The 27,326-nt window shown below is 42.5% G+C and overlaps 1 protein-coding gene across 1 annotated transcript in view; it reads right to left on the bottom strand.

The window, feature by feature from the left end:
- Positions 1-27,326, bottom strand: part of Plxna2 (plexin A2) — a 198,642-nt gene that overhangs the window by 27,712 nt on the left and 143,604 nt on the right. Inside the window, exons 10-13 of the mRNA XM_052200345.1 lie at positions 21,691-21,891; positions 19,711-19,807; positions 16,730-16,920; positions 3,594-3,745 (exon numbers count right to left, since the gene is read on the bottom strand). Of these exons, the coding sequence (XP_052056305.1) occupies positions 3,594-3,745; positions 16,730-16,920; positions 19,711-19,807; positions 21,691-21,891 (641 nt within the window). The remainder of the gene's footprint in view (positions 1-3,593; positions 3,746-16,729; positions 16,921-19,710; positions 19,808-21,690; positions 21,892-27,326) is intronic.

The raw sequence follows: 27,326 nt of genomic DNA, 5'->3' as shown, positions 1-27,326 counted from the left end.
GTTACAGAAGGAACATGCTGCAGAAGTGGAAAGGGCTATGTAGAAAAATAAGGATTGTGCCACAGTAGAACCTGTAACTCAATAACAAGAGCTATAGCTGCTAATGGCAGAGGCAGCCCACAAGATGGGACCCAACATATCATATTAATCCTCTGATCCAGGAAGGGTCTTATTATTTCTGACTTATACACAATCAAGATTCAGGGATGTTACATGACTTCTTTAGGCCCACATTCCAGCAAGTGAAGGAGCCCTCACTGAAAGATAGGTAAGCCTCAGTTCCAAGTTTGTGCCTTTCATCACTCCATTTTGTGGACACTGTATCCTTATCTTATGTGTATGTGTATATATATATATATATATATATATATATGTGTGTGTGTGTGTGTGTGTACATATCATATATATATATGTGTACATCTATATACATATATATGTATGTCTGTGTATGTATGTACATGTGTGTAATGATGTATATATATGTGTGTATGTATGTGTGTGTATATGTATGTGTGTGTGTGTATGTATGTATGCATGTATGAATGTATGTATGTATATATTTTGGACAAAGTCTCACTACATTTTCTAGGCTGGTCTCCAATCTCTGTGTTTAAACAGCCTTCCTGCTTCAGTCTCCTGAGTAGATGGATCTATAGGCATGTGTCATCGTACTTGTCTCAGATGCTGGATTTAATAAAAAGCTCTGGATGCTTTAAGGGAGGGACAACATAGGCATCATGCTAGTGACAGATTTTGGCAAATATAGGGAAAAATCCCACTCATTTCCTGGGGTTCTGAGACTTAGTCACTTGATATCTCCTCTTGGTTGTGGACCACCACAGGCATAAGAATATATTTCACTTCCTCTCCTAAGTCTCATTTGTATTCTCTGGCTTAATTTCTCAGAGACTTCCCAATTCCCATGTCCTCTGTGTTACTGGTTACTCTGAGGCTCCTTACGTATCACTAGAAGGCAATGGCTAGAGATAGTGAAATTTTCACCTTATAAAATGAGTTGAGCCAAACAACTGTCCAGTTTGCAGACTCTATGGACTTGTCCAATGCTACAACTGTCCAGTTTGCAGACTCTATGGACTTGTCCAATGCTATTCAGTTCATCAGTAGTTGAACTATAGCTTGTCCCTAGGCTCCTGGTACCAGCTCAGTTTTCTCATAACCTCCATACCACACTATCTTCAAACATATGCATAAATGGTAGCTCACTTCCTGGGTGGAAAGCACAGAGGTTCAGCATCCATCCCCCTGAGTTTGAATTCACAGATAAAGCAGAGGAGAGGGAAGTCAGATGAAAGCAGAGACCCTTATCTCTAGAGATGCTGAGTTGAAGTCTGGACCTGCATTCCACTGCCCAGAAAATGTCCTATGGCTGAATCATCTTGCCCTCCACAGATGTGTGGGGTGTTGATTTCAGGACTAATCAGAAGCTTTAAACTAATATTAACCTAATTGTGGAATGATAGATGGCAGACACAAGCATATGGTGAATCATTACTGCATTCGCTATCCTGCTTGTGGCCAGGATTCTGTTTTGAGCCAAGTTAGCCAAATCCATCTCTTGCAGACATCTGTAATAATCACACTTGCTGCTCTCTGCCCAGGATGGAGGCTTAATGATATTAACAAACTTAAAACCTTAGGAGTGGTAATGAGCCTGGCACAGCTGGAAACCAGGATGCTATCAGTGAGGCACAGGGTGCCCTTCACTGCTTCCTGCCGTCCTGTGCCTGAAGCAAGGAAAGGGGCAGCTTTCAAGGGTCACCATCAACCTCATCAGGCCTGGAATGACTGCCTCATTAGGGTCCTTTCATGACTACACTTCCAGTTCATCTGAATACTTTCTTCCCCATATTCCTGGGTAAAGAAGTATGCTTGACTTCATAAACAGAACTAAAGTTTCTTACAGTCCATTAGGTGAAGGTCATAGAATAAACGGCTTGCTGAAGTATTAGGGCTGGTTAGCAAAAGAGCCAGGGTCAAAACAGTTTAATTCAAACCTTGGGCAAGTTTTGAATCCAGCTGCCTGGCACTTCATAGTCCTCATCCTAAAGTCTGAGTCCTCTAAGCCTCCAAGTTGGACCATGGACAGTTCTTGAGATCCAGGTGGATTTGGGATCTCTTCCAAGTGTCCAGTGAAGCTTTTCAGGGCATGGGACTCTAGACCATGCGACCATGAGGTTTCCTGCAGGTGGTCCTGGTTTCCAGTGTTTATCTCCTAATGTGGTTCCCTGCATATACTTAGGCATTCCTGATTTCCCTTCTGAGGGCCTAGCCACAACTCCCTCAAAGCTCATTCCGTATAGGGATAAAGTTATTAATAAAGAACAGGAACTGGAGAAAAAGAAGGATCAGGCCAGCTTTATCTCCTCACCTGTGGCCAGTGGCTCTTAAACACTTCTCCCAAGATTCTGGGAATTTACCTTTTCTGCCAGTGACCCTTCTCTGAGCTATGCTAGAATAAAGGGCCTTTGAGGTTCAGAGCCATGGGTGATGGATGAGTCATTGAGTATCCAGATCGTCTTTGCCCAGAAATTGTGGCCAGTGGTTGCTGCATCAGGGAAATAGTTCTGACAAGGAGTTAAAAGATTTTAGTTCTGAGTCTGCCCTGGTATTTACTTACCAAGTGACTGGAGAAAATAATCTCCCCAACTTCTATTCTTGCCAGCTTTTGTAATAATTTATTTGCCAGAGTCAGATAAGTAAAAAAAAAGTTAGTAGATGGGAAAGTGTTCTGTACACTAAAAATTGCTGATGGAAAATAAAGTGATGCCAGTTTTATGACTGACATTGAGGAATGGCTCTCAGAGGAGCCCGAGGCATAACAGGGTAAAAGAGAAAATCCTGAGTTAAAATCAAGATCTCATCAGCTCCTGACAAACACAGAGTTGCATCTTCAATAGATGGAGGAGCCCTTGACCCGATATCATATGACAGAGCATGAAGAATGCTCTGGTGGCTCCCTTCCCTTGTTCCTCCTTCTCTTTCATCCACTCTGCCCCCCCCCCCCCCACTTCTGGACCACTTTCTGCTCACCAACTGTAGTTTCCACTGCCAAGGGAACACCCCACATTGAAACATATGTCACTCCCGAGCTCGCCTGCCTGCCCACCACTACATGTCTATTTTCTAATTTCCAGCTGACATTTCCCTTAGTGAAATAAATGAATCCACTCCAGTGGGGAGGCCTTGTTCAGATTAAGCTACTGTCAGAGCCCCAGGCACTAAACAAATTGTTGTCCACAGCTTACCCTAGGGTGCATTTCAATGGGGGGGGGGGATAGGAGGGGCCAAGAGTTCCCAGAGGGGCTTTCAACATTCATGCCAGCAGGTTGACAAAAACTAAATAAGGGGCAGTAAGATCACCTGGAGCCCTGATGCCTGAGGAGAGTAGAATAGGGAAGCAACTGGAACAAGGCCTCCTGGGGACAGAAAGACCCTGGAAAGACTTCTTGGGACATTTTCCATAGGAGGAGGTGATGTAAAAGATAGTTGGAAAAGCCCCAGAGAAGGAAGTACAGAGACTCTCCACTCTGAAGCTCACACAGACAAAGGCCAGCAGGGCAGGGTGGACTCACTGCTCAGCGATGATGTATTCCCCTGGGATGGGTGTGCAGGGCACTCCAGCCACCTGCACGTGGTGAGCGATCTCAGAGAAGTCCAAGCCCAGGTTCACGCCATGGATGGTCACACGAGTCCCTCCTTCAGGTGGTCCTGATACTGTCAAAATCTGTAGGAGGGAGATGGTGTTGGCCACTAGCTGAGTTAGTCACAATAATAGAAATTTCCTTTCCCTCCCCAAACAGAGTACTTAGGAAATTTAGTGAGAGTCCTAAAATGTGAGTGCCTTCTCTTTTTCTCATGTTGTGCAGAATACTGATATATCTTCTATCTTAGAGTACTTTCTTAGATCATTCACCCATCCATCCATCCATCCACCTATCCATGCACCCATTTACCCAATCATTAAAAAAAAAAAAACATACTTGTCTGGAAGAATTCTGAACTCTCATAAGAACATCACTGCATCTCTAATTCACTAGCTGCCTGACTGTGATTAAGTTACATAATCTCTGTGAACTTCAGTTCTTTTTCTGTGAAGAGAGTATTATCATGTCTACCAAACTGGAATGAGCATGCAAGCACCAGTTAGTTCTTGAAGATCTATCGCTTCTCAAGTATAGTTTTGGCTAAGATCAAGTATAGTTCTCGAAGATCTTTGCGCACAAGGAGGCTTTGAAACTATGACAGTAGTGTTATTGCTATTTTTGTGCTGGACCTTGTAGGATACAATGGTGAATACTGGACAGATTTGTCATCAAGGAACTTATAAGTCAAGAAGGAAATTATAACAAAGTTTCTAGTTTGGGGTCTGCAGTGATCAGATAGATACAGGGAAAACAGTGGGGACTTGAAACAGGTAGGGATTAGATTTGGCTGAAGGGGAATATCACAAACCCATACTGCTTACCATTGTTCTGAAAGAAAAAAACCTTATGACATATGTTAGATCAAAGAAGTGACTTTAGATTTTACTACCTTTCTCTGCCTTCCTGCTAGTAAGGATCATTATTTATTTGTTCATTCTTTCATAAAGTTTCCAAATGCTGATTATCTCATTTTGCTTTAACCCAAAAGGAAAGGAGTGGATGAATCAGAATGCCAAACTATAAATTTCTCAGGAATCCAGTGAATCCTGTGAGTATGTTCATGCTTTGAAGTTTGTAGTTGTCTGAAGTCTGAAGTATCTAGCTAATCTTGATCCTGAGTGAACTAAATTCTAGAAAACAGAGAAATTCATAATTGTCAACCTAGGGGTGTAGGTGAGAGTGTGTCAGGGCATCTTATTTTAGGAGTCTCATTTTATAGTGTGCACAAGGATAGTTAGAGATCTTAGGGATGGATCCAAAAATCTTAGGCAACCTGTGCACATCAATAAAAAAAAGGCAGCTTATCACTGCATCCTAAGGCTTGACTTGACTGAGACCAACAGTCTAAGATCCCAGCATGGTGCCTCTGGGATGCACCATGTGCCTTTGTATTCTTGGACACTGAATAAGCTCCCACTTAAGCCTATAAGTACCAGTTGTCTGAGTTAAGGTTATTGCTGTGATGAAATACCATGACCAAAATCAAGCTGGGGAGCAAAGGGTTTATTTCACTCACAGATCCATTATCTAAAGAAGTGAGGGCAGAATCTCAAACAGGGAAGGAACCTGGAGGCAGGAGCTGGTAGAGTGCCGCTTACTAGTTTTCTCTTCATGGCTTGTGTAGCCTGCTCTCTTATAGAATCCAGGATCACCTTCCCAGGAATGGCACTACATATGGTGGGCTGGGCCCTTCACCATTAATCACTAATTAAGAAAATGCCCTACCAGCCTGCCTATGACCCAATCTTATGTGGGCATTTTCTCAATTGAGGTTTTATCTTTTGAGATGACTTTAGCTTATATCAAGTTGGCATAAGACTATCCAGCACAATTGAACACTATTAGGGATGGAGCAGTCAATATCAGTGAGTCTAGGTGGGAGGGGCACTCCTCCTCAGAGATACCAAGTCAGACATGGACCCCCCATGTTCTAGCCAGCAAAAAGAGATGGGGTGTGGCTGGGGAAAGCTTTTCCTTATTACTGGAGGCATGCCAATCAGACTTTGTCTCAGTGTGGTAGCTGCCAAACCAGAATTAATTTGGCCTGCTGACCTCCCTTCCATTTCTGCAAACCTTCAATGGTGCTGCTGAATTCTTGCCTGAAAGGCCCCCAAAACACTATTCTGAGGACTCATTTTACCTACATCACCTTGTCTGTGACTATGATTCCTTTTACTTGGAATAAAATACCCTGCCTTATAAATAAAACTAAACATATGGAATAGATCAAGGGAGATACTGCCAAAGAGACTCACAGGTATATCCATGTGTTGGGGTGGAAGTGTTGAAAATGGAAGGACTATGTGGAAGAGAAAGCTCTAGCAAGAGTAAGAAGCCTTGGTGGCTCTTCTGTCCCTGGAAACCCTAACATGTCCATGAACAGTGTGTTCTGGATGTTCTTCTTGGCCATGGCATGGTTTTTCAGAGTCCAGGGATCCTGCCTTGGAAGATGGACTCTTGTCATGAGAGGCAAGGGATGGAGCTGCTTCTATCTTTTAAATAGCATCAATGGAAGAGAACATGCTTTTAGATCTGGGTTCAATTGGACCTTTTTGGAACTGGCTTCCCAGTGTGCCACCCACCTCCACCCCAACCCCAGCATGTGCATAGCTGGAATCCACCTACCCAATGGGTCGGGCAGAGCTGTGTTGGTTGGTTACTTTCCTTGGTTCCTTTCATCCCACTTTTATTTAAAAAAATCTTTTGTTCACTGCAGTTAATTATAACCTTTCAAAAAAACTGTGAAATGAAATCTTTCTGAAGGCCTAAAAATATTCTTGTCTTGCAGGTAGCACATGAGTACTCACTGCCTCTGCAAGGTTTCATAGTGCATCTCCCCTGCTGTTTAGTCATAACAGCTTTTCTTCCAACATGGAGGATTAGTCAGACATAGGGCTCTTGGCACTGGGCTGGGGCCAGTCTTTTGGCACAGAGCTCTCAGAAGTATAAGTCAGTACACAGAAGATTCTTGGTTAAATTATGAGCAAGTGTTATAATCTTGAAATGAATGTATATGTCAAAGATACATGTGGGTCCAATAGCAGCTGGTGTGCACATCGGACCCTCCCTAGAGCATCAGAATATATCCCTCATCTTGGAAAGTGCTGGTGAAGCTGAATTTTCAAGAGAGCCTGTTTTTTGGGGCTGCATCTTATATTATCATCACTTGGAATAGGTGGCACAAAAAGTTCAGAGTAAAGAACAACTAAGCAGCACATAGCCATGGGCTTAAAGAAATGCATAGCTTACAGTTTTGATTAAAACAAAATCTATCTATAAAACTATGGATTTTCAAAATATAAATGAGCTGGTGATCATCTGATTTGTAGGAGAGTTTACAAGGCCTCCATTACTGATGACTTCCAAATCTTTGTCATCTGCTCACACCTCTCTCCTGACCTCCAAAGCCATATATCCAATTGCTACAGGAAATTTCCATTTCCACCTGCACATCCATCAGGTGCCTTAAGGTCACCATATTTAAAAATAAACTCTTAATTTTTCTTCCTTCTACCCAAGCCCAATTATCCTTTCAGATTTCTTTTGAGGTAAATGGGTTCACTATGCTCTTGGCCAGAAAATTTGCAAGCATCTTCAATAGTTATTTTCCTTTCTCCTGTCAGGTATAATTAATAAGGTCAAGGTCCTTTGGGTTCTCACTCCCCTGTGTGAATAGATGCTAAGAAGACTTCATCATCTCGATCATTCTAACCAAAAGAGTCTCCATGTTCCTCCATGTAAATCTCACTGCTGCTAAAGGTTCTAGACACTTGGTTCAGTGGTTGTGGTCGTTATTGAAGGAAAGTTCCCCTAGATTCTGGTCTCCCTCATTTCTTCAGCTGTATCTTCTATTCTACAATATGGCCTCTGTGTCCTGCCAGAGATTAGTGGTTCCCATACTAGCATGTACTTTAAACATTTCTGTGTCAGAGCTGGAGAGATGGCTTAGCTAATCAGAGCATTCATTGTTCTTGCAGCAGCCTGAAGTTTGAATCTTATTACTCACACCGGGTTTTATACAACCTCTTAAACTTAATTCTAGCTTAGGGGACCTGACATCATCTTATGGCCTCTGTTGATTCCTGCCCCCCTCTCCCTCTACTTTTGAATGCATTTGCTTTTCCTAATTTCAAAGGTCAGAGAGAGTCAGGTTGGCAGTCTGTGCTTCGAACAAAGCAAAAGAGGAAAGCATCCTATACAAGCCTGTCTACCAGAATCTTCCCAGCTGTCTGAGAAGAGCCCAAGGCCCCTAAGTCACGAGAACCTGGCATGCACATCCTCATTCCTCCTCAGAACCAACTGCACAGGCTACAGGAGGAAGGGTTAGTGGAAAAATTTGGTCTTCAGAGAAGGAAAGGATAATACCCGTCAGGACAACATTTCAAACCAGGTAGCTGGTGAGTCCCTAGGCTCCTGCCCAATGAGACTGTCCTCAGAGTTTTTTCTTAGAAGTAGCATGAAATTGCAGGATGCCCATGACAACACTTCTTAAAACCTTGAGGCTATCAGTAACCAGATCTGGTGCTTATTTGTGGGTCTATAGAGGCAAACTTTCTAAGTGTCCACTTAATGCCAGCAAAAGCCCAGGAAAGGTCTTCTGCTCTAAAGGGAGCAGTGGAGCCTCAGAGGAAGGTAAGAAGATGGTAAGAGGGCAGAGGAGTAACAGTGAAGCCCCAGTAACACAGAATATACTCAGACATGGCTGGGATATTGGGCATATTTGCTTATCTTAGCTTCCAGTTTCAGATGGTTTGTGTACTTCTTACTGCTCTGGGACAAGAAAGTAAAAACTAGTACCGAGGCAGTGTCTGCAGCAAAAAGAGAGCAGGAAAAGTCAGGTATGAGTTTCGGGAATTTATGTGGCCTTGAACATACTCATCTGAAAACTGATAATCATGCTGGTTTCAAAGGAAGAATGCTAGGATTAAATTAGCTAATGTTTGGAAAACTCTAGCATGCCAGTTCAGAGAGCAGGTCATAACAATTGATAATTTCCTGCTCTGTGTTTCCCTAAACACAAGACTCACAGATAAGAAGAACAGGGTATATAAGGATTGTTGAGGAGCTAAGAGATGATATGAATTGTCCTGCTGATCTGGAAGGAGAACTTGTGGATCAAGGACAGATGTTTAGTAACCAGGTGGAAAGAACATGTATTGTTGGCTGGAGAATACCTGAGAGGTTTCCTTCAGGTCAAGCTTGGCCAGGAAGCAGGTAGTACTGAGGCCAGGGCCTTCAGAATCTTGTATGGAAACATACTCTGAACTGGACATCATCTTTTAACTGACAACAAATTGGAAAGTACTGTCTAAAATGGTCTTCTTTTTTTTTTTTCCTCTTTCCTGTCCTGCCAGTACTTCCTTCCCTGGTTATTAGCTATTTGAGGGAGGTGCAGCATCACCCAATGAACTAAATGAATTCTTTCAGAAAAATAGTTTTAAATGAGATACCCACTAGTGTCACATAAACAGTATGACTGGTTTGAGGTGTGTGTGTGTGTGTGTGTGTGTTCTTTTGGTCAGGTTCTTATGATGTAATTAAAACTGACTTTGAATTTGTTTGAAATCCTCCTGCCTCAGCCTTCAAAGTATCACAAGCAGGTACTGCAGTATTTACTCTAAATTTGCACTTAAATGGGGTGTGGTAGTTTGAATATGCTTGGTCTAGGGCATGGCACTATTAGGAGGTATGGCCTTGTTGGACTTGGAGTAGGCCTTTTTGGAGGAAGTGAGGGCTTTGAGAGCCTCCTCCTAGCTGCCTAGAAGTCAGTCTTCTGCTGTTTGCCTTATTAACAAGATGTAGGACTCTCAATTCCTCCAGCACTATGCCTGCCTGGACACTGCCATGCTTCCCGCCCTGATGAAAATGGAGTGAACTTAAGAACCTATAATCCAGCCCCCCAATTAAATGTTGTCTTTTATAAGAGTTACCTTGGTCCTGGTGTCTGTTCACAGCAGTAAAACCCTAACTAAGAAAGTCATGGGACTCCTAAGATGACTGGATCTAGTTCTGGAGAGGAAAGGTAGCCCATGCTTTTCAGGATCTAAGAGGAACATTTTAGGGCTCAGTCTAATAGCAATAAGTGCTAGTTAGATTCTCTCAAACATGAAGTGGCTTATCCAAGCCCTTGCCACGCACCTGTTGATAAGCACATGCTAAGCCAGAAAATGGAGATAGCAGTGTGTAAAAGAACATTGCATATTTTGGGCACAGCTCATGGGCTGACAGAAGATGACTAATGGGAGAATTCTATTGCTTTTTTCTTTTTTCCTTCTGGAACCTCCAAAGCTTTGGAAACCTTTGGTTTGGAGATCTACTTCTCTCTATGCTCAGACCCCACCTCAACAGCTGTCAGTCAAATGGAGCCCTGGTGAGCACCCTAGAGGCACTTCAGCGCAGTTTGCATCCTTTTTGAACTCTCTCACGCTTGTTTTCCTTTGTGGGTGCCATGACCTGGAAAGTGGCACAGTGATGCTACAACTGCCCTCATTCTTGCAACTACTAATTGAACATTTCGAGGGAACTGTGCCACAAAGCCGCTCAAGGGCAAGAGCAGATGCAGCTGATTAATTACAGCTGGGGATCTAAAGGGCTGCATGAAGAAGCAGAGTGGGAGTTGCTAGAGGTCCTAGGGGCTTGGCAGCCTGGGGAAAAGTGATTAGGCTGGCTTCATGCAAGGATAGACTCAGGCAGGACCTGAGTAGAGCCTTGGAGGGGCAAAGTTTGGGCCTCTTACAGAGTCAGAGGATCTTGATGAGAGATTTCCAAAACTTGGCTTGCAAGTTAGAAATACTGTATTCTTTAGGACTGTCTCCTGGATCATAGGGACAAGAAGTAAGGTAGAAACAGTCTATCATTTCCAGGGGATGGGAGATTTCTCTGATAATGATAATTGCTGTTTCTTTACTTATGAAGTGTTCAGAATGAGACAAATCGAATCTAGGGTTTTATGTATTGTATCCAATTTTTGGGCTCAAAACAAGTTACTAGGGAATCTTGTTATTATTCCCATTTCACAGGTGTGGAACAGCATTCCATTCATTGCACACAGAATGACGGGATGCAGTGGATCTATCTAATGTGTGCATTTAGTTTCCACGCAATATAGTCTGAGCTAACTGTCCTCAACCCTACAGAGATCAAGTAGCCATCTAGGAGTACCTGCCTTAGTCTTTCCTGTGGTCCCTTTGTTCAGCACCAACCAGCCTCTTTCTTTTGGCTAAGGCTATGCCTCCCTGTTTACTGGCAGCCCCATTTTTGGCTTTGGTGTTCACTGTTTCCTTCTGCTTTCTCCTCCATTCTGTGTTTCTCACTATCCATCTTCCTTCTCCCTGTCCATACACTTAATTCAGCTTGCCCTAGTCTCTCTACCCACATATGCCTGGCCTTCCAAGATGATACTGAGGGCAGAACTTCTGGCTTCCTTTCCATTTTAGTAGAGGCTTGAAGAACTTAGTTTCGGCTCTTTTTCCTCTTCTGTTTCTAGACAAAGAATAATGCTTGCCTAAGAGCTTACAAGAGATAGCAAAGATTATACACAGGTCAAATGTGGTGCTCTAGGGCCAAGGAGCTGTGGGTTAAACAAAATACTGATGTAACATCAAGAAAGTTATCACTACTCATAACCCTCATCTTTAAAATGGACTTAGTAAGAGCTATCAATCAGTATTGCTAGTAAATGAAGCTTTTATTTTTAACACCATTTAGGGACTAAGAAATTCAAACACAGACCAGGTTAGCTTAGGGTTGAAGTAAAAATGGCTTTGCTTTTTATGAGCTTCCTATGCAGATGAGCAATATTCTTGGCAGGGACTTGATTCAAGTGCACATCCTGCCTTGTAGCATTGGATGCTACCTCTCTGTGACCTGTGCAGCCCTAACTATGGCCTTCATGGTGTAAATACCCACTTCGGAGGTTGCAAGAAAAAGGAGAGACTGACACTGGAACTTCTATGTGGGAGGAAAAAGTATTCCCAACCACGTATTAGAAGCCCCATGTCAGAGATTGTGCTCTAAGAGCTGAGAGATGGACTGTATTGGTATATTCAGATGTATTTGTATCCAGCCAGCTCTCCTTCACAATTCTTGCTCCCTTTCTGTAGTATAGTATGCCTCTGATGATGATGCCAACTGTACACATGCAAGTTTCTATTCTACCCTGACTCCCAATCATACCTAGACACTGAGTCCCTGACAGCAAATGATCATGTGCTTCTCCAGCTTGTTAGTGTTTGTGTTCACATATTCATGTGTATGTGAATGCATTTATACATGTGTGTGTGTGTGGTGCATGCGCCTATGAATACACATTCTCCATGATCACTAGAGCTGATTGAGGAGCTCTGCAGGAATCTATGGCTTCAATGTTGCCAGCTCTTCTGCCTCAGGTGACTCGTTGCTAGCCCTGTCTTAGCTGATAGTACATTCAAAACCTAATTGTTATCTCAGCAGAGTGACTCCATTATTCATTCTGACACCATCCCTGTTAGCTGTTTGTTGCAGTGATGTTATATTAATGAGGCCTGCAAATAAATGAACAGGAGATCAGAGTGCTGGCTGGTTTCTCAGGAAAGTTGGCTGACTTCTTTATTGGTAACTTTCCAGTGAGTTACTCCAGCCCTGGGCAGGTGGATTTTCATCTTTCTTAAAAAAATGTGATGCAGCTGTTTGGCTAAATACTTACAACTGTCCAAGCTTCTCCTGTAGTTCTGTAAATGCATTAGCATCTGAGAGAGTCTATGGAAAACAATCTCCTTATAATTATTTGGCACATGGAAAGCAGGGGAACAGGAAGGATCTATCCTCAAACTAGTACAATATCAAAAATTATTTATCCTTAATTTTGGAGGGAAATATATACTGTTTTATACTTGTTTTTTTTCTATCCCAGTTACATGTACCCAAGATACGTTAAACAGAACCTCTATTCCGTAAGTATGGACTAGTGAAACTGGAGAAGTTACTGAGGTTGAAAATAAGTGAAATTTATGTAGTGGTCAATAGAGAAACTGCCTGGCATCAGTACATCGTTGGTGGGAAATGCAGCATGAGGCATATGGGTTTAAGAACACATGGGAAAGAACATTCTTTCAGATTTCTAGTCACCGCTTGGAATACCACCTCTGTGATTCCTCCTCTGTTTCTTCAAACTTCTGTGCCTTGTTTAGCCTAATCCCTGTCTCAGCCTACAGATGCACACCATCTGGGTTCTCCTGCCAGATGGCCATGCCTCAGAGGTCAGATCTCAACCCAGGGGACCTAAGATTCTATCACAATTGCACTGTGGACAAAGGCATGTCACATAACACGTGGGGTAGGCATTAAAAAGACTATGCATGAAAGAAAAATATATTTGCCTTAAGCTCACATGTATCACCAAATTCTTGAACTGTTTCTTCTACTTATAGAACCTGAGTGGTTGTGCCTGATTGTATGTAGGAAAACAATTAAGCGTAGGTAATTTTAAGATTTATTTCAAAGGGTGCGGGAGTACTCTGTAAGTTAGGCACCTGCTGGTGTCTTCTAAGAGGTTCTGATGCTGGACACAGAGGTATTTTGGGATGGAGTAAAGTGGGAAAATGGATGAGCACAGGATATCCTCTGCCCCCAATGACAAAGAGCCCTAATATACAACCTGTGTATTACTGATAACAACCTGAGTGACTCTGGGCAAATTACTGACCTTCCCAAGCACCATTCAGATGGATCATATAGTTAGTGGCTTATGTTGGCTGCTCTGAGTGGTACTAAGGACAATATATATTCTGAAGATAAGGGAGATTAAATGTAAAGATTACCAATACATAGAAGTATCATAATTATGAGATTCCAAAAAGAGAGCTCTGTCAGCACAAAGGGATTATATAAGAAAGTTGAAAAAAAATGAGTTAATTCCTTTTGAAGATAAATTTGGAAAAATTATTATTGTAAAAATAATGCCACAGAAAAGAGGTTGTACTCTTTCAGGGGGTATTAGAATGTCTTCAAGGTTGTTTAGGTGATATGAAGACTGTTTAGTTGAGGTGGGGAGAGGATGCCAGTTTTCTTCACCAAGAAGCTACTATTGTTCCTATTGTAATTTATGATCTTATGGGAAGATAACTCAAGATTGTAAGAGTATTGTATTTTTCATCAGCTTTAACCTCATCTTAGTATCTAAATGCCATCCTTGTTTGAAATAGTTACAGCTGTGCACATTAAAATTGTGACTTTTTCCATATTTCTTTCTGTATTTATTAGTCGGGATTCTAGTATGAAGATGCATCTCCCCTCCTATTAAATGTTTGTCTGTGCATATCAGCAAGAACTGGTAGATTCTTATTCCCTTTAGATCTCCCTTGAGTTGGAGTCTATGCTCTTTTTCTTTTAATGATTCATACACAAAGTGTTCAGCTTGAATTAAACCACAAGGAAACATCTGGTATACCCAAATTGAGGGACACTGAAAACACAAAAGACAACACAACAACAAAAATAACTCTTTAGTACCATGAAGGTTATTATTAGGGCTGTGGATTAAAAGGCCACAGGAAGAAGACAATGCCATCATGAAACATTACACTGGCTCCCAGATTCCACCTTACATTAGATTTTGCATCAGAAAAAGATATCATTGTGGCAATTGGGAAAATGCTAATAAAGTATGTAGATCAACATTAACTGATAATTACATTATGCTTTTTTAAGATGGTAACTTTGGACAACCTGAGTACAGAGGATATGAATGTTCTTTGTACTATTTTTGTATCTGTTTTATGAATTGAAATTATTTCATAGGTGACCAATTAGAAGAAACAGAAAACAACTCACAGATGAAAGATGAAGGTAAGAGATACAACATCAAAAAAAAAAAAAAAAAAAGGACAGATGATAGTGACTAGCCATTCCAGGCCTAGGAACCTCCTGGCATATGTCCTGCCTACAGTGACGTGCCTGAATGGGTTTGGAGTACAGTACAGGTGTGTCTTTTCCCAAGAAGTCCTTTTATGTCTCAACATCCTCAATATGAAAATTACCCTTAGGAGCCTCCAAACACCTTCTGTTGCTGATACATTCATTGGAAAAATCAATTATAGCCTAATTACCTCAGGAGGTTAATTAGCCTCCTGTAATTTGGGTGTCCTCTGTGAAGCCAGCAGCCTGTCAGTCCTCAGTCTGTGAACAGGGTGGGTGGTGGAGGCAGAGGCTTCCCTGTGAACAGCTTGCCTTGGGGCTTATAGAAGCTCCAGCCAGGCTGAGAGCAGACAGACACCAGGCTTTGCAGTCCCAGAGCCTGTAGAAGTAGGAATTGCTGATGACAGAATTTCTCCTGATTTAAGCTCCAGACACCACGGGTATTGACAGGCACAAAGACTGACAACCATAGCAGAAAGACATAGTGTAAAACATGAAACAATATATGTTTTCAGGCCAGAAGTTTCCAAACACCACTAGAACAGCTAAGACAGAGCTTCAAAGATTTTTAAGATGTTAGCTGTATGAGGGTAAAGGCTGAAGCATGACAGTATGTCAGTACTCTACACATTCTCTTCCATTGAGAAAGCCAGCAGGCACAATCATTTGCCACATCGGAATGCAAGCTAGTACTAAAGCCACTCCCTGTTTGGGGGCAGGGTCTACACTTGTGTTTATCCTGCTACAGAATAGTACCATGATGCAGCAGCCCCCCTCCTCTCCACATCAACCGCACTCTTCTCCACAGACACATATGTACTGCCTTCTCATGGAATTCGGTTCCTTCTCTGGAACTTTGGGGTCTCACCTTGCTTATTTGGGAGATGGAGCACTTGACACGGAACCCACTCACATGGAGGGGGGTCACATCTATCTGGTCTATATTAGCAATGGAATGGATATTAATGAAGGTGAAACACCAGTTTTTGTATACTTATTGTATATATTATATACTTAGTGTATATTGTAGTATATAGTAAGTGGTATTTAACCTTAATTAATATATTGTAGTATGCAATATACAATATGCAAAATCATGGAGAATTCTTAAGTAATTTTAAAATGAAATCTGAGCTTAAATGCTAGTGCAGCTTCTAATCTGCTATGTAAATTTGGGTTTCACTTTCCTCCTCTGCGAAATGTATCTGAGAAAACTTAACCTCTCACAGTTGCTATAAGAATTAAATATATCAAAACCAAGCATGATAAATAAGACATCTATTCAAGCTATCTGAAGGTTACAACAGCCCTTGGTCTTGAGGTTTTTGTTTTCCTTAAACTGAACTGAGGCTCTGATTGGGTCAGAAAGGAATTCAATAAATTTCCCAATATTCCGTCACACAGAGAATGGCTTTGGGGAAAATGATGCAGAGACGGGACAGTGCACCAGCTTAGAAAAGATGAAGACAGAAGTAGTTTCTCTCTGAAATCATAAGTTCTGCAAACTGTCATGGCACCTGCCTAGGCCCTTGTTCTTAACAGGGAATGCCCAATTTAGATTCAAAGAAAACTGACAATTATTGACTGGGGAGCAGCTGACAGCAACCTGATGGTCCCTGATGTTTAGAGTTAGATACAACTGTGCCTCTCCAGACCACTCACACACCCAAGTAGTTGTTCTTTTTCTGCATATCACCAATTCATCTTCCTTTGCAATTTGCTATTTTGTAAACATCATTTTCCCTAGTATAATTAATTATTTATTCCCATGAAAATGCACAAAACAAATTCGAACCAAGGCAAAACATTGAGAAATAGCATGAAGCTAACATATGGTCTCTCTGCTTCTTCAGTTTCCAATTTTGCACTTCTGAACTACTTATAGTTCCCCAGATAGCACCTCTGCTGAGAAAAGCTAAAGCTACTTTCTAAAACATTCCTTCACCATGGAGTCACTGTCTTGTCCCTACCTGGCTCAGCCAGCCTAGTCATGCAGCTGGGCTAAGGCAGGACACAGAGCATACTCTCATCATTTATGCCTGTTCCTAGTCCATACACACAATACCTTCCATCTCTCCATCAAATATTCCCTGTCCAGGAGTTCATCCTTCAGTATATTTCTTTCCTGCGTCCCTGGCTATCCCCTTCTCTTTTGGAAGCTGGAGACTTACCTCTGTGATTTGGGGGTTGGAGCACTTGACATTGTGGCTGGACCAGTCAAGCCAGGGGCTAGAAGTGCTGGGGCAGTGTTGGTGGAGGGTACATCTGCGCTCACCACTGCACCAGCCACACTCGAACTTGTGGTCAGCCTTGAGGCAGAGACCACAGCTTTCCCGCTGGGCTGCACATTTGTAGAGGTGTACTGCAAAGAGAGGGACCATCATAGATAGGACTGCAGAAGCTCACTACATACCTTCTGTTTGTAGGTGCAACAGATCTGTCTCAACCATAGACAACATTGGGGTCACCACCCCTGCAAGAGCAAAGCATGGAGAGTGAACAGGATGCCTAAGCAGTCATCTAGAGGCACAGCAGAAAATAATGAGTAAAAGGTTTCTGCTCCTGGTCTGAATCAGATCTGTGCTTTAATTGTGGTTTCTCTACTTCGTAACAGAGAAGTATTTAACCCCTCCAAATCTTGTTTACCTATATTTATCATGGAGATAATAGTTGGTTGTGGGGAGGTTTGAAAGAGATGTTGTACAGTGAGCACTCAGCAGTGCCTGTGATATACTAGATGCTATATACACACCTATTATCTCTTTGAACTCTAGCAGTGCTCTTGAGCTGCCTCTCACAAATGAGAGATATGGGCTCATTTCTTCATTGCAAGATTAAATCCTAGTGAAGCTCAAAAAGTTGTAGTGACTTTCCTAGCTTACTATGGGTACTGGTCTCAAGCTTCCTGTGCTGCTGATGTTGGGTCCTGAGAAGACAGGAATCCCAATTGGCACCCTAGAAATTGTGTGGGTCTGGTAACAGAGTCAGCTTGTGCTTAAAGAAGTATAAGTGGCTGAAGTAGGAGGTATGGTAGCAAGAGTGACTCCACCCTATTCAAAGCAGTGCGGATGAAGAATGTATTTTCCCACAGAGGACAAACTCCTGATAGATTATGTGATCATTCTGCAAGCATTTTGCTTTAATTTTTCTCTAACTTGGAGGCCCTAGAGGAACAAGCCATAAAGTGTAGCTTTATAGGTCGTGAGCTCAGGGTTTAGTCTTTTCTTGTTAGTACTGAGAATTCAGAGACTCAAGTGAATTCTCCAGATGAAAAGAATCAGCTGATGGATTCAGCTTCTAGAAGTAGTTACATATGTCGGTGTATAGACTGAAATTTTGTTATCATTACTTGGTAATTACCATGTAACAACTGTCTTCTCCACATTTATATTCAACTATATGTTGTAAGTCTTCTAGAGATGATTTAGATATCTGTGGTTATGTATAAATACTACGCCATTAGATATGAGCATCCTGCAGGATCCTGGAAATAATCCTATGGTGGCTAATGAGCAATGACTCAGAAAGTCACTTTTCACCTTTTCCAGACAACTTGTCTAAGCTTTTGTGGCCTGGCTGTGTGCCTCTGCTGGAGGTCAGGTGTATGCCCAAAGGGAGAGGCACTTTTCATTTTTCCATCGCACTCCATGATACCTCTGTCTTGTCTAGTTTCCGTATCCTGGCTGCATAGACTATTCAGCACTCGAAGCCCTAAATACTCTTATACCTGTGGTCTCCGAGGCACAGGATAAGTAAAGGAAATCTGAAATTGAACAAGTACTTGTGAAGAATTTAAAATCTGAATTACATAGCAGCCAACTATGAGATCCTTAGATCCTCAGCAAGACCCTTGGCAGTGGGATTCCTTCTTCTAGAGACTGTGTGAAGACAGTAGAATGTAGAGAGGTGCCACCGTTAGCCTGACCTTTCATGGTTCAGGTAGAAGTTCCAGCAATGGAACTTGGATGGCTGAGTTTGAGAACTTGAGTTCTTAAACTCAGTGGCCCATTGAACCCAATTCATGTACAGCTTTCTCTGATGCTGAGGATTTGGTAGACACAAGTAGGAAGGTAAGCCAAGGTTACTTGTGCACTGATAGAGCCCTGTAGATGTCAGAAAAGTTTGATGTACTAGTCTGAACCTGAGGGCCATTTTCCTCTAGGTTCTGGGTGCAATCGCTAGGATTTAACTGACCTAACTTGGCAAGGAAAATATCTGTCTTCTAGTGATGAAAAAATCTAGTCTAAGAAAAAGTAAACACAACCTACACTGAAGTCCTTCTTGCAGTCTAGGCTTCATTGACTTTAATGGTGTACCTGGGATAAGAACCTGTATTCTATAGATGTGGAAGCAACTACAGAGCCTGCTCTCTCCTTAACTGCCTTAAGTGTGTGTGTACTAACTTGCATGCCAGCTCTGAAATCAGACTGTCTCAGCACTTATTATATGACTCAGCTTCACCATCTATAGGATGGGAATAATAATGTCACACATTTAGAGTTACTGAGATAAGTAATAAAAACAATTTCAAATAAATTGCCTAATGAGTGCCTTATATGACAAGTGTTAGGAGTTGGGTCATTCTGAATGGCTGCCCTGAGGGTGGGCCTGCCATGGCCTGCTTTCTGAGTAAGTGCAATGTGAGCTTTCAGGACAAGAGCCTCAGAATCTCCCTCTTGCTCTAATGCAGCCCCACTTTCTGAGCTTTTCTGTTCCAGATGTGAACCTGAGTTAGCATGGTCATCCCCCATTAGTCTTAGGATTAGAGCATAAGACTTATAAGCCTTCTTTGTGCTGTGACAGTGACCAGGGCTGAGAATAAAGCACTATCTCCATTTCTAGGGAAGCTGTTAGGACACTGTCTGCTTGTCTCCTAGGTTAGGTTCCATAGATACTTGAAAGTCACTGGAACCAGAGAATAGTACATGTGAACAGGCAGCCGCCTTGTGGATTCTCTGGCTGTAATAAAACAGAGCTCCCAACAGGCCTCCTTTGATGGCTTCAAATGTTTCTTTAGGAGTCTCCAAAGAACTCTGCTGGCAGAGGGAGTGTGCTATTCAAGGCACAGCAGCAGCCTGCTCTGATCTCTCCAACCCCAGCCTTTCCCAAGGTCATGAAAAGATCAAACTTGCACCTGGAGCCAGTTGCTTACCTTTCAGGTCCTGAGGGTTGTCAATAATGAAGTTGCCATTCCATACCACAGCAAAGTCTACTGCTAGGTTGCTGATGTCCATTCCGTCATACTGGTACTGCAGGGACAGGATAGGAGCACACATCTCTCAAGGCCTTCTGTCACAGGAAGCCAGAGTACAAAGCAACTCCACATGCTGCCTAATGACATCTATTTCTAGGACACCTGATTTCTAGTCAATAAGGCCACCAGGACCCAGCCTAAGCCTCTGGCTTAATCTTTAGTTCTTTCTGAAATCTGAAAAGTCTCAGATCTCTACCTCCTTCTCCTGCTGAATCTATCAGTTCTAAACACACTTGCTGAAGCCCCTCTCTGTATATTGGTTAAGTCTGCAACTTATAAGCAATGTTGCTTTTCCTTGCAACAGCCACCCTTTGAGCTTACCCTGTTCATTTCATCTTGTTCTCTTTCCTCTTGGTGATATCTTGGCCAGTAACACACACCCCTACACACACACATAGCCCCTGCTTCCTCCTAGCCTTGGAACTTTTATATTGCCATTTTATGTCTTTAGTATGGCACTTTCCAGAAACTACAATGCACTCTTTTATTCGTGCATTTATTCTCTCTAGAGTTCATGTGTTTGGGGACTCAAAATTAATGTCCTCACTGCTCTCTCAGACCTATATAATAGGGCATGTGGCAACAGTTGTGGAGTGGCTGGTTAGTCTATCTCTTAGGTGTATGTGGTGAGGTTTTGATATGTTTCTGTACTTATGTGCACATATAATATATATGTACATATGCATATAGAGGCCAGAGGTTGATGCTGGGTATCCTCCTTAATTATTCTCCTTATTTTCTAAGATTGGATTGGATCTTGCTACACTCGTTGCACAATGGGATCCAATGGTCCTCTACCTTTCCACACCCAGCTCTGGGCGCACAGTTGTGACTCTTTGTCACCAGCACTTTTATGTGGGTATGGGGATCCAAATTCAGGTCCTTATGATTGGGTGGCAGGCACTCCACTGACAGTGCTTCTCTCCAGCTTCCTCCTCTCCTTCTGTAGATAGGTTTTACCTGGATCAATTTCTATGAAAGGGCTCATGTCTTCCTGGATATCTCCTAACACAGCAGGAAAAATAATGCCCCCATCAGGGGCCATCTCCTGTTCTGACCTCACAGAGGACTTTAAAATCCTTCCCAACCTCTAGAGTGGCCCAGTTCCTACTGTGCCTCACTAAGTCTCTTGGGCAGTCCCTCTTTATGTCTGCCCATTTCTAGCCATGGGCTTAGCTCTGGAGAGCTTGTTACCATGGCCCTTCTGCCCAGCCTTCCCTTGCCTTCTTCCTTTGTTGTGCTCTCTTTCTCAGTCTGGCTTCCTGTGCACTTGGCACCGATTACAAATTCTATCAAATGCTTGTGACCCCAGAATCTGACAGCTCCCTGATAAGAGGCCCAGATTCTCTTTATCTCTCCCAGGCGAATTAGCTTTCCTCAACACCTTTGTCAAGCCCTTCATCTCTGAGCTGACCCCCCACAGTCAGAGACAGGGAGTTGGCAGATAAAAAGATCTTCTCTGGGCTGAAATTATAATTAAACACCTCATGCTTTCTGTCTACCATTCTGTGCAGGTTTAACCCTTGTGCCTCCTAAAATGCTGTATCTCCTTCCTCCCCTCCCACCCCTTCCTGTCCATTCTCATCTTAGAGAGGATGCCTTCCAGTATCCTCACAAATTGAATGGGGATAGGGTGCTGGATGGGGTTGGTTCTTTTTTGGCATAAGTTTTCCCAATGGCAAAACTGTGTACTTTAACTTCAGAAGGGTTCCTCAAATATCAACATCTACTATTAAGGTTCTCTTGGGGCTCTCTCCTCTGAGACTATGGCTCAGTGGCTCAGGGTACTTACAGGTTTTCCTGTCTCTGGTAATATGGATGCTGCTTGTGATGCTGCATGATCTAACTAAGGCCTTGTCATATGTGTGAGCTGCTTACCGAGCTATTTTGGCACTGCACACTGGAACTGTTGAAACGCAGGGCAGGGACCCGGTGGACAGCCCCTTGAATGCTGAGCACACACTCGTAGCCTCGCTGGCCAGACTGGGGTTGGGGCAGGTTTCGGGCCTTAAGGGTGATTGGTTTCACTTCCCCAACTGGGATCAGAATCTCCTCCGTGGGCACGAGCTGGGGACAGTCCTAGGTGAGCAAGCAGAGAGCTTCATTAGTCCTCAACTCAGAGCTCTCTCCTTACCTGAGCCAGGACAGGACCTTCCTGTTTCTTGGTGGGTTGCCCATTGGAAGAGCTGCACCCTATTTAAAAGACACATTGAGTCAGTGTGGAGGATGAAATCTTTTCCTCCTGCTGGGCTTTGATACTGTCAACACCATTCCACAAGCCATCTTAATCTTCAGGTGTGTGTTACAATTTAGGAATTACTTTCAAACACCAGTATTGCAAACTGTGGGCTTTATCTCTGGAGACAAAATGAAAGAGCTTCCATGGGTTCATGTCCCCAGCTCAGGCACCCCACCTCTGGTTTTATCTGGTTACCCAGTCCCTCGGCCTTTTACATTGTCTGGTGCCTGAGGCAACTGTTATCTACAGCTTCAGCTTCTCAGTTCCAGCTGAGCTGGGCTTTCCAGCTCCCAGCTATTCTCTAAATACTTGCTCTGGCTTTTTAATCTCATTTCATTACCACGTGTGAATGCTATGTTGTTTTGGAAAACAAAACCCAAATAGACCCTGAGAAGGATGTAAGAGAGATGGGAGAGGTCAGTTTTGCTCAATGTGTGTCTGGAGGCAGAGCTGATTGTCAACTTCGTCCTCCCGCAGCAAAGATCTGAGTCTAGTTGCCTGCCCTGCCCCCTACAGGACAGATGTGGAAACTCTTTACATAGAAACATTTTTAATCTCCAGGGAGTTCTTGCAGGGGCTCCACATTCCCTGTCCTTTGGACATTAGTTCTGGAAAGGATTTCGGTAATATATATTAGCTCATGCAACTACAACGTCTGTAGAAAGTACTTCTGGCATTGGCTGCCTTAGTACCAAAACTGTTGGACTTTCTGCAAGGTGTGGATGGTCTCCAAGAAGAGACTGGATGCCAAAAGCCATCATAGGGTATTGAATAATCACAATCTCTACTGTAGGTCTACAGAATTGGCCAGCTTCTTTGTGTGGATAGATACAGTCCCTTAGTTTTTTACAGATCCCAGTTGCAGGCCTATCATGTTCTGGTGCCTATTTGCTTGTAAATCTGTATGTTTTTGTATATCATGGTCCCAACATACTGAACACATAGTTCTAGCATGCCGTACTCATGCATGGGAGGGAGAGACAGAGGAAGAGGAAGGAGAAAACAAGTAGAGGGGGAGGGGGACAGGGAGAGGAAGGGGAACATGAATCTCATATTGATAATGCATCTGGTCCTTTGCATATATTTCTCCCTATCAAAGACTATCTTCTTAATCACTGCCATCTTCTTCCTGGGCCCTGCTCTACCTCAACATAATCACATAGCAGATTATCTGTTACCCAGCCTTCCAACTTGGCTCAGGAAGGCTGGCGTGACTCTCTCTTGCATTGACTTCAGGTGAACTCTGGGTATTACTCCATGCTTGCACTGAATCTTTGGAGGCACAATTCCTGTGGATTTGTTTTTCTTGCTTGGCTGTGATTTTCTCAAGGACTGAGTCTGAACCTTTCAACCCCACACCCTAAGTCTTCATTTTGTGTCAGATGTGTAGTGGATACTTAGCCATTGTTTGTAGGAGGGTGGTTGTAAAGGAGAAGATAACGAAATAGACAAAAGAATTTTGAAGTTTCTTTTTAGTTCCAACTTTGGAGACTGGTAAAAATTAGGGAATCTTGAGAAGCAATTTGATTCTCAAGGTGGGACTACAACTGGTAGTTTGTAGCCATGGTTTCTGGAGCTCCATAATTACCTTACAGGCACAGATATATCTATTGAGGAGCATGGCCATTGATACAGAACTAGATTCAGAATTTACTATTGAGACCTGTCTAAAAGGACTAGGAAGACTTCCAGGGTAAGCTTGGCCACTTCTGTCTACCAGTCACTGCATAGGAGGACTCTAGCAAGCAGGTTTTCTGAGAGGGCAGGATCATAAGGAATCCTAGAACAGATGGGTCCCAGTTTAGGAGCTGCTGACTCATAAACCTGCTCTTTACTGCTCTTTTGCTTTCATCCCCTGCAGGCCCTTTTGACAGAGTTGTTCACAGATTTATAGCCAGGAAATCCAGGTATCCCTCTGAAAAGAAGCACATCCAGCCAGCAGCTAAAAATCTAGCTAGAATCTAGCAGGTTAGATTTTATAATAGAAATAAGTCTGATGTATAAAGGTATGTGTGTATGTGTGTGTATATTTTATGTGTATATGTGTGTATGTGTGTATGTGTATGTGTGTGCACATGTGTATGTATGCACGCATACGTATACATACTTAAAGGCACACACAGATAAATAGATAGATATTGTTAATTCAGATTTGGAATCAAATGCTGTAAAAAGTTCTTGTTTTTCTATTGAGTTCAGAGAACAAATTTAAATTTCAGGAGCCTAGAATCTTAAAGATATGCTCTTGGAAGTATGATGTCTCCAGTCAGCAAATAAGAAAATGTAGCATCCTTTATATCTTTGAGAACAAAAATTCTCGACATATTTGGCCCTCAGTATCCATGGATTCCACCAGTCAAGGACCGAAGATATTTAGAAAACAAACGTTATACATACAGTAGATACATACAGGGTTTTAGCTGTGTTATTTTCTCAAATAAAGAAAGCAGCTACTCATATAATATAGCACTGACATAGAGTGATAGGTTCTGAGTAACCTAGAGACCATTTAAGGTAGAAGAAAAACTGTGTATGGTTTTATGAAAATATTACACTGTTTAACAGAAGGGACTTGGAATCTATAAAGATTCTGGAACTAGTCCCTGTACTCTATGGCTGAGGCGTGATAGCTGAATATACTCCTATGTGCCAATGTGCATCCATCTTAGAGGATGGCAAGTCATGGGAGTTGTTCATGAGTCATACATTTTCAAAGAATAGTCTAGAATTCTATAAAACTCTGTGCTCTTTTAGGCTTTTAAAAACTAGTTTTATAGATGATGAATAAGTTCTTGCCTAATGCCTAAACATGCTCAAGATTGACTTAGTAGCAAAGGGATGCATTGGACATCATTTATTTGGCAGTTGCTCTGGGGTCAGGTAGAAAAGGACTTCTCTTCTATTCCCAGTGTAAAGGAAAGAAGTGGTTGGTGTTCCAAGTTAACAATCTGCATCTTTGGTAGCAGATAAGATGCAGTCCTGGTCTGTGAGATGGATCCATGAGGTCACCAGTGAAGGGCAGGAGTTGGGGGTAAAAATGGCAATGGTGAGACCAAGGGCAGAGTCAGGAGAACTGACAGCCAAGAAGTCTCAGGGTTGCTGGAAAGTCTGGGTAGAATGCACTGGGGCTTGGGAAGGTAATAGGTCTCATCTAAAGAAGCCATTACTATGGTACTTGTTTCTACACACACACACACACACACACACACACACACACACACACATACACACACGTGCACAAAATCATGGGATGAAGTGAAAGAGTCGGGAGAAAGAGGAAGGGAGAGGAAAATGGAGAGAGAGAGGGGAGAGCAAGAAGAGAGGGACAGAGAATGATGTTTTTGTCCTAAGAACAAGAAGGCCAATAACCATAAATAACATTTTTTTGTGGAATATAAAGATGTTCGTCAACATTGGTCAAATACCGATGACCCTGGAGATTCTCTAACAACAACTTTAGGTCATTTTATCTCCTCTTAATACCCCACATTGCAGTCAAGCCTTTTCAGCAGGTATTTCAATTTAAATGAAGGTGATCAGATGTGCTGTTTGAGAACACCCCATGGCCCAGTAAGAGGCATTCACTTTGTCCCATTCACTTTGGTTGGGATTCCCCTAATTTAGTGCTGAGGACTTGTTGGTCCTCTAAAGGACTTCTTCCATGTGGAAATGGCATTATCTTCGCCCACTGGACTTCAAAGAGTGAAAGCAGTTAGCTTCCTGGTAAGCTAATCGGATTTGTTTGGTTCTATCTTCCCCTTGGGATGGGTGTAAAAAAGATATTTATGTATCTACAAATCACTAGGCCTGTTTCAGCTTGGGGGGCGGGGGGAGAGGGAGATGAGCCTTCAAGGCTGGCAGCTGTACATATCCCTGTACACTACCTGCTAACATCATGTTGCTGGGAAACAGCCTGTCAGAAAGCTGAGGGGCTCTAACTGAGGGAGGGAGCAGAGAAGATGAAGCTCAGCACCTTCGACTGGATTGAAAGATGGTCTGGATGAAGGTCTGCTGCTTCATGTACAAGGTAGAGCCAGTAATACCTGAAAACTAGGTTAACAAAGGAGGAATATGCAGTGATTATGAGGTAACAGGCTGTTTTAACAACCGTTAATATGATTGCTGTGTGTTCCCTGGGTATGTACAAATATGGCAGAGTCAGGAGATTCAAGCTTATTCAAAACCGCTTTGGCTAAGTTCTGACATCTTCATTTCTTTGACCAAGAAACAGAAATATTCAGCCTCAGTTATGTCTGTCACAAAATCTGCTTAATAAATAGTGAAGACTAAATGAAATTTATTCACAAACAAGGCAAGGTACACATGAAAATATGCAATAGATGCAAGCTAATATACTCCTATTGCAGAACTGCATATAGTTTGGACCAGCTTCTTAGTTCTCTCTCATCAGGCATAAGCATGGATTTGGCCCAGCAACTTCTGGAAGGATGTGGGTAGATGAACCTTTGAAGTATGGTCCTTTTGACTCTTTCATGGGAAGTATTTCCATCTTTGGAGATAGATTTGTGGTTGTCCAGCTACAACTGGGCCTTTGTTACCTACAGCAAGGTGTCAGACCAAAGCCATGCCTACAAGTATAACCATGGCATGGAGACAAATATGCTCACAGATCTCAATTTTGTGAGAGAGGAAACAAGTCAGATATTTCTAGATGCTTAATTTTCCATAGCCCTGGGAAATATCTCCAAGTTGTTGGCCTCTTGGTTACTACAGATGTCAAATAAGAGTTAAGTGAAACTGCATTCAGCTTAGAAAGTCAACTGAAATGCCATCTGTCAGTAGTTCTCATTCTTTAGCTTCATCTGGGATAGCACCCATGAACTTGAATTTCTAGCAAGTTTGCAGGTGATGCTGATGGCACAGTCCTGGGAAGGCACACTGAGAACTGTGCCACAGGTGCAGAACTATGAACACAAGAGGCGTGACTGTTGCAGTGTTGCTAATCGGTGGTGCTAATTGGCGGTGCTAATCAGTGATACATTGCTTCTACCAAGTACACAGGCATGAAATTTTGATTCAAAGTTGGAGGAGGGGCTTAAAGTAATTGGTAAACCTAAAAAGATATCTAAGGGATTCACAGTCCCTAAAACATCTTTACCCAAGCGGTGCACATCTACTTTTATTATTCTTTGAACTTTGGGGAATGAGGTTCCCTAAAGCAGAGCTTTGAATAGAAAAAAGCTGAGCCTGTAAGCAACTGTCTAAGAAGAAATGTGGTGTCAGCTGTGGCTAAAAGATTCAGCTGTATTTTAGA

This window comes from Apodemus sylvaticus, chromosome 12 (assembly GCF_947179515.1).
Source record: "Apodemus sylvaticus chromosome 12, mApoSyl1.1, whole genome shotgun sequence".
Taxonomy (NCBI): Eukaryota; Metazoa; Chordata; class Mammalia; order Rodentia; family Muridae; genus Apodemus; species Apodemus sylvaticus.
The sequence above is the reverse complement of the archived record's forward strand: the minus strand, read 5'-3'. Positions and strand labels throughout refer to the sequence as shown.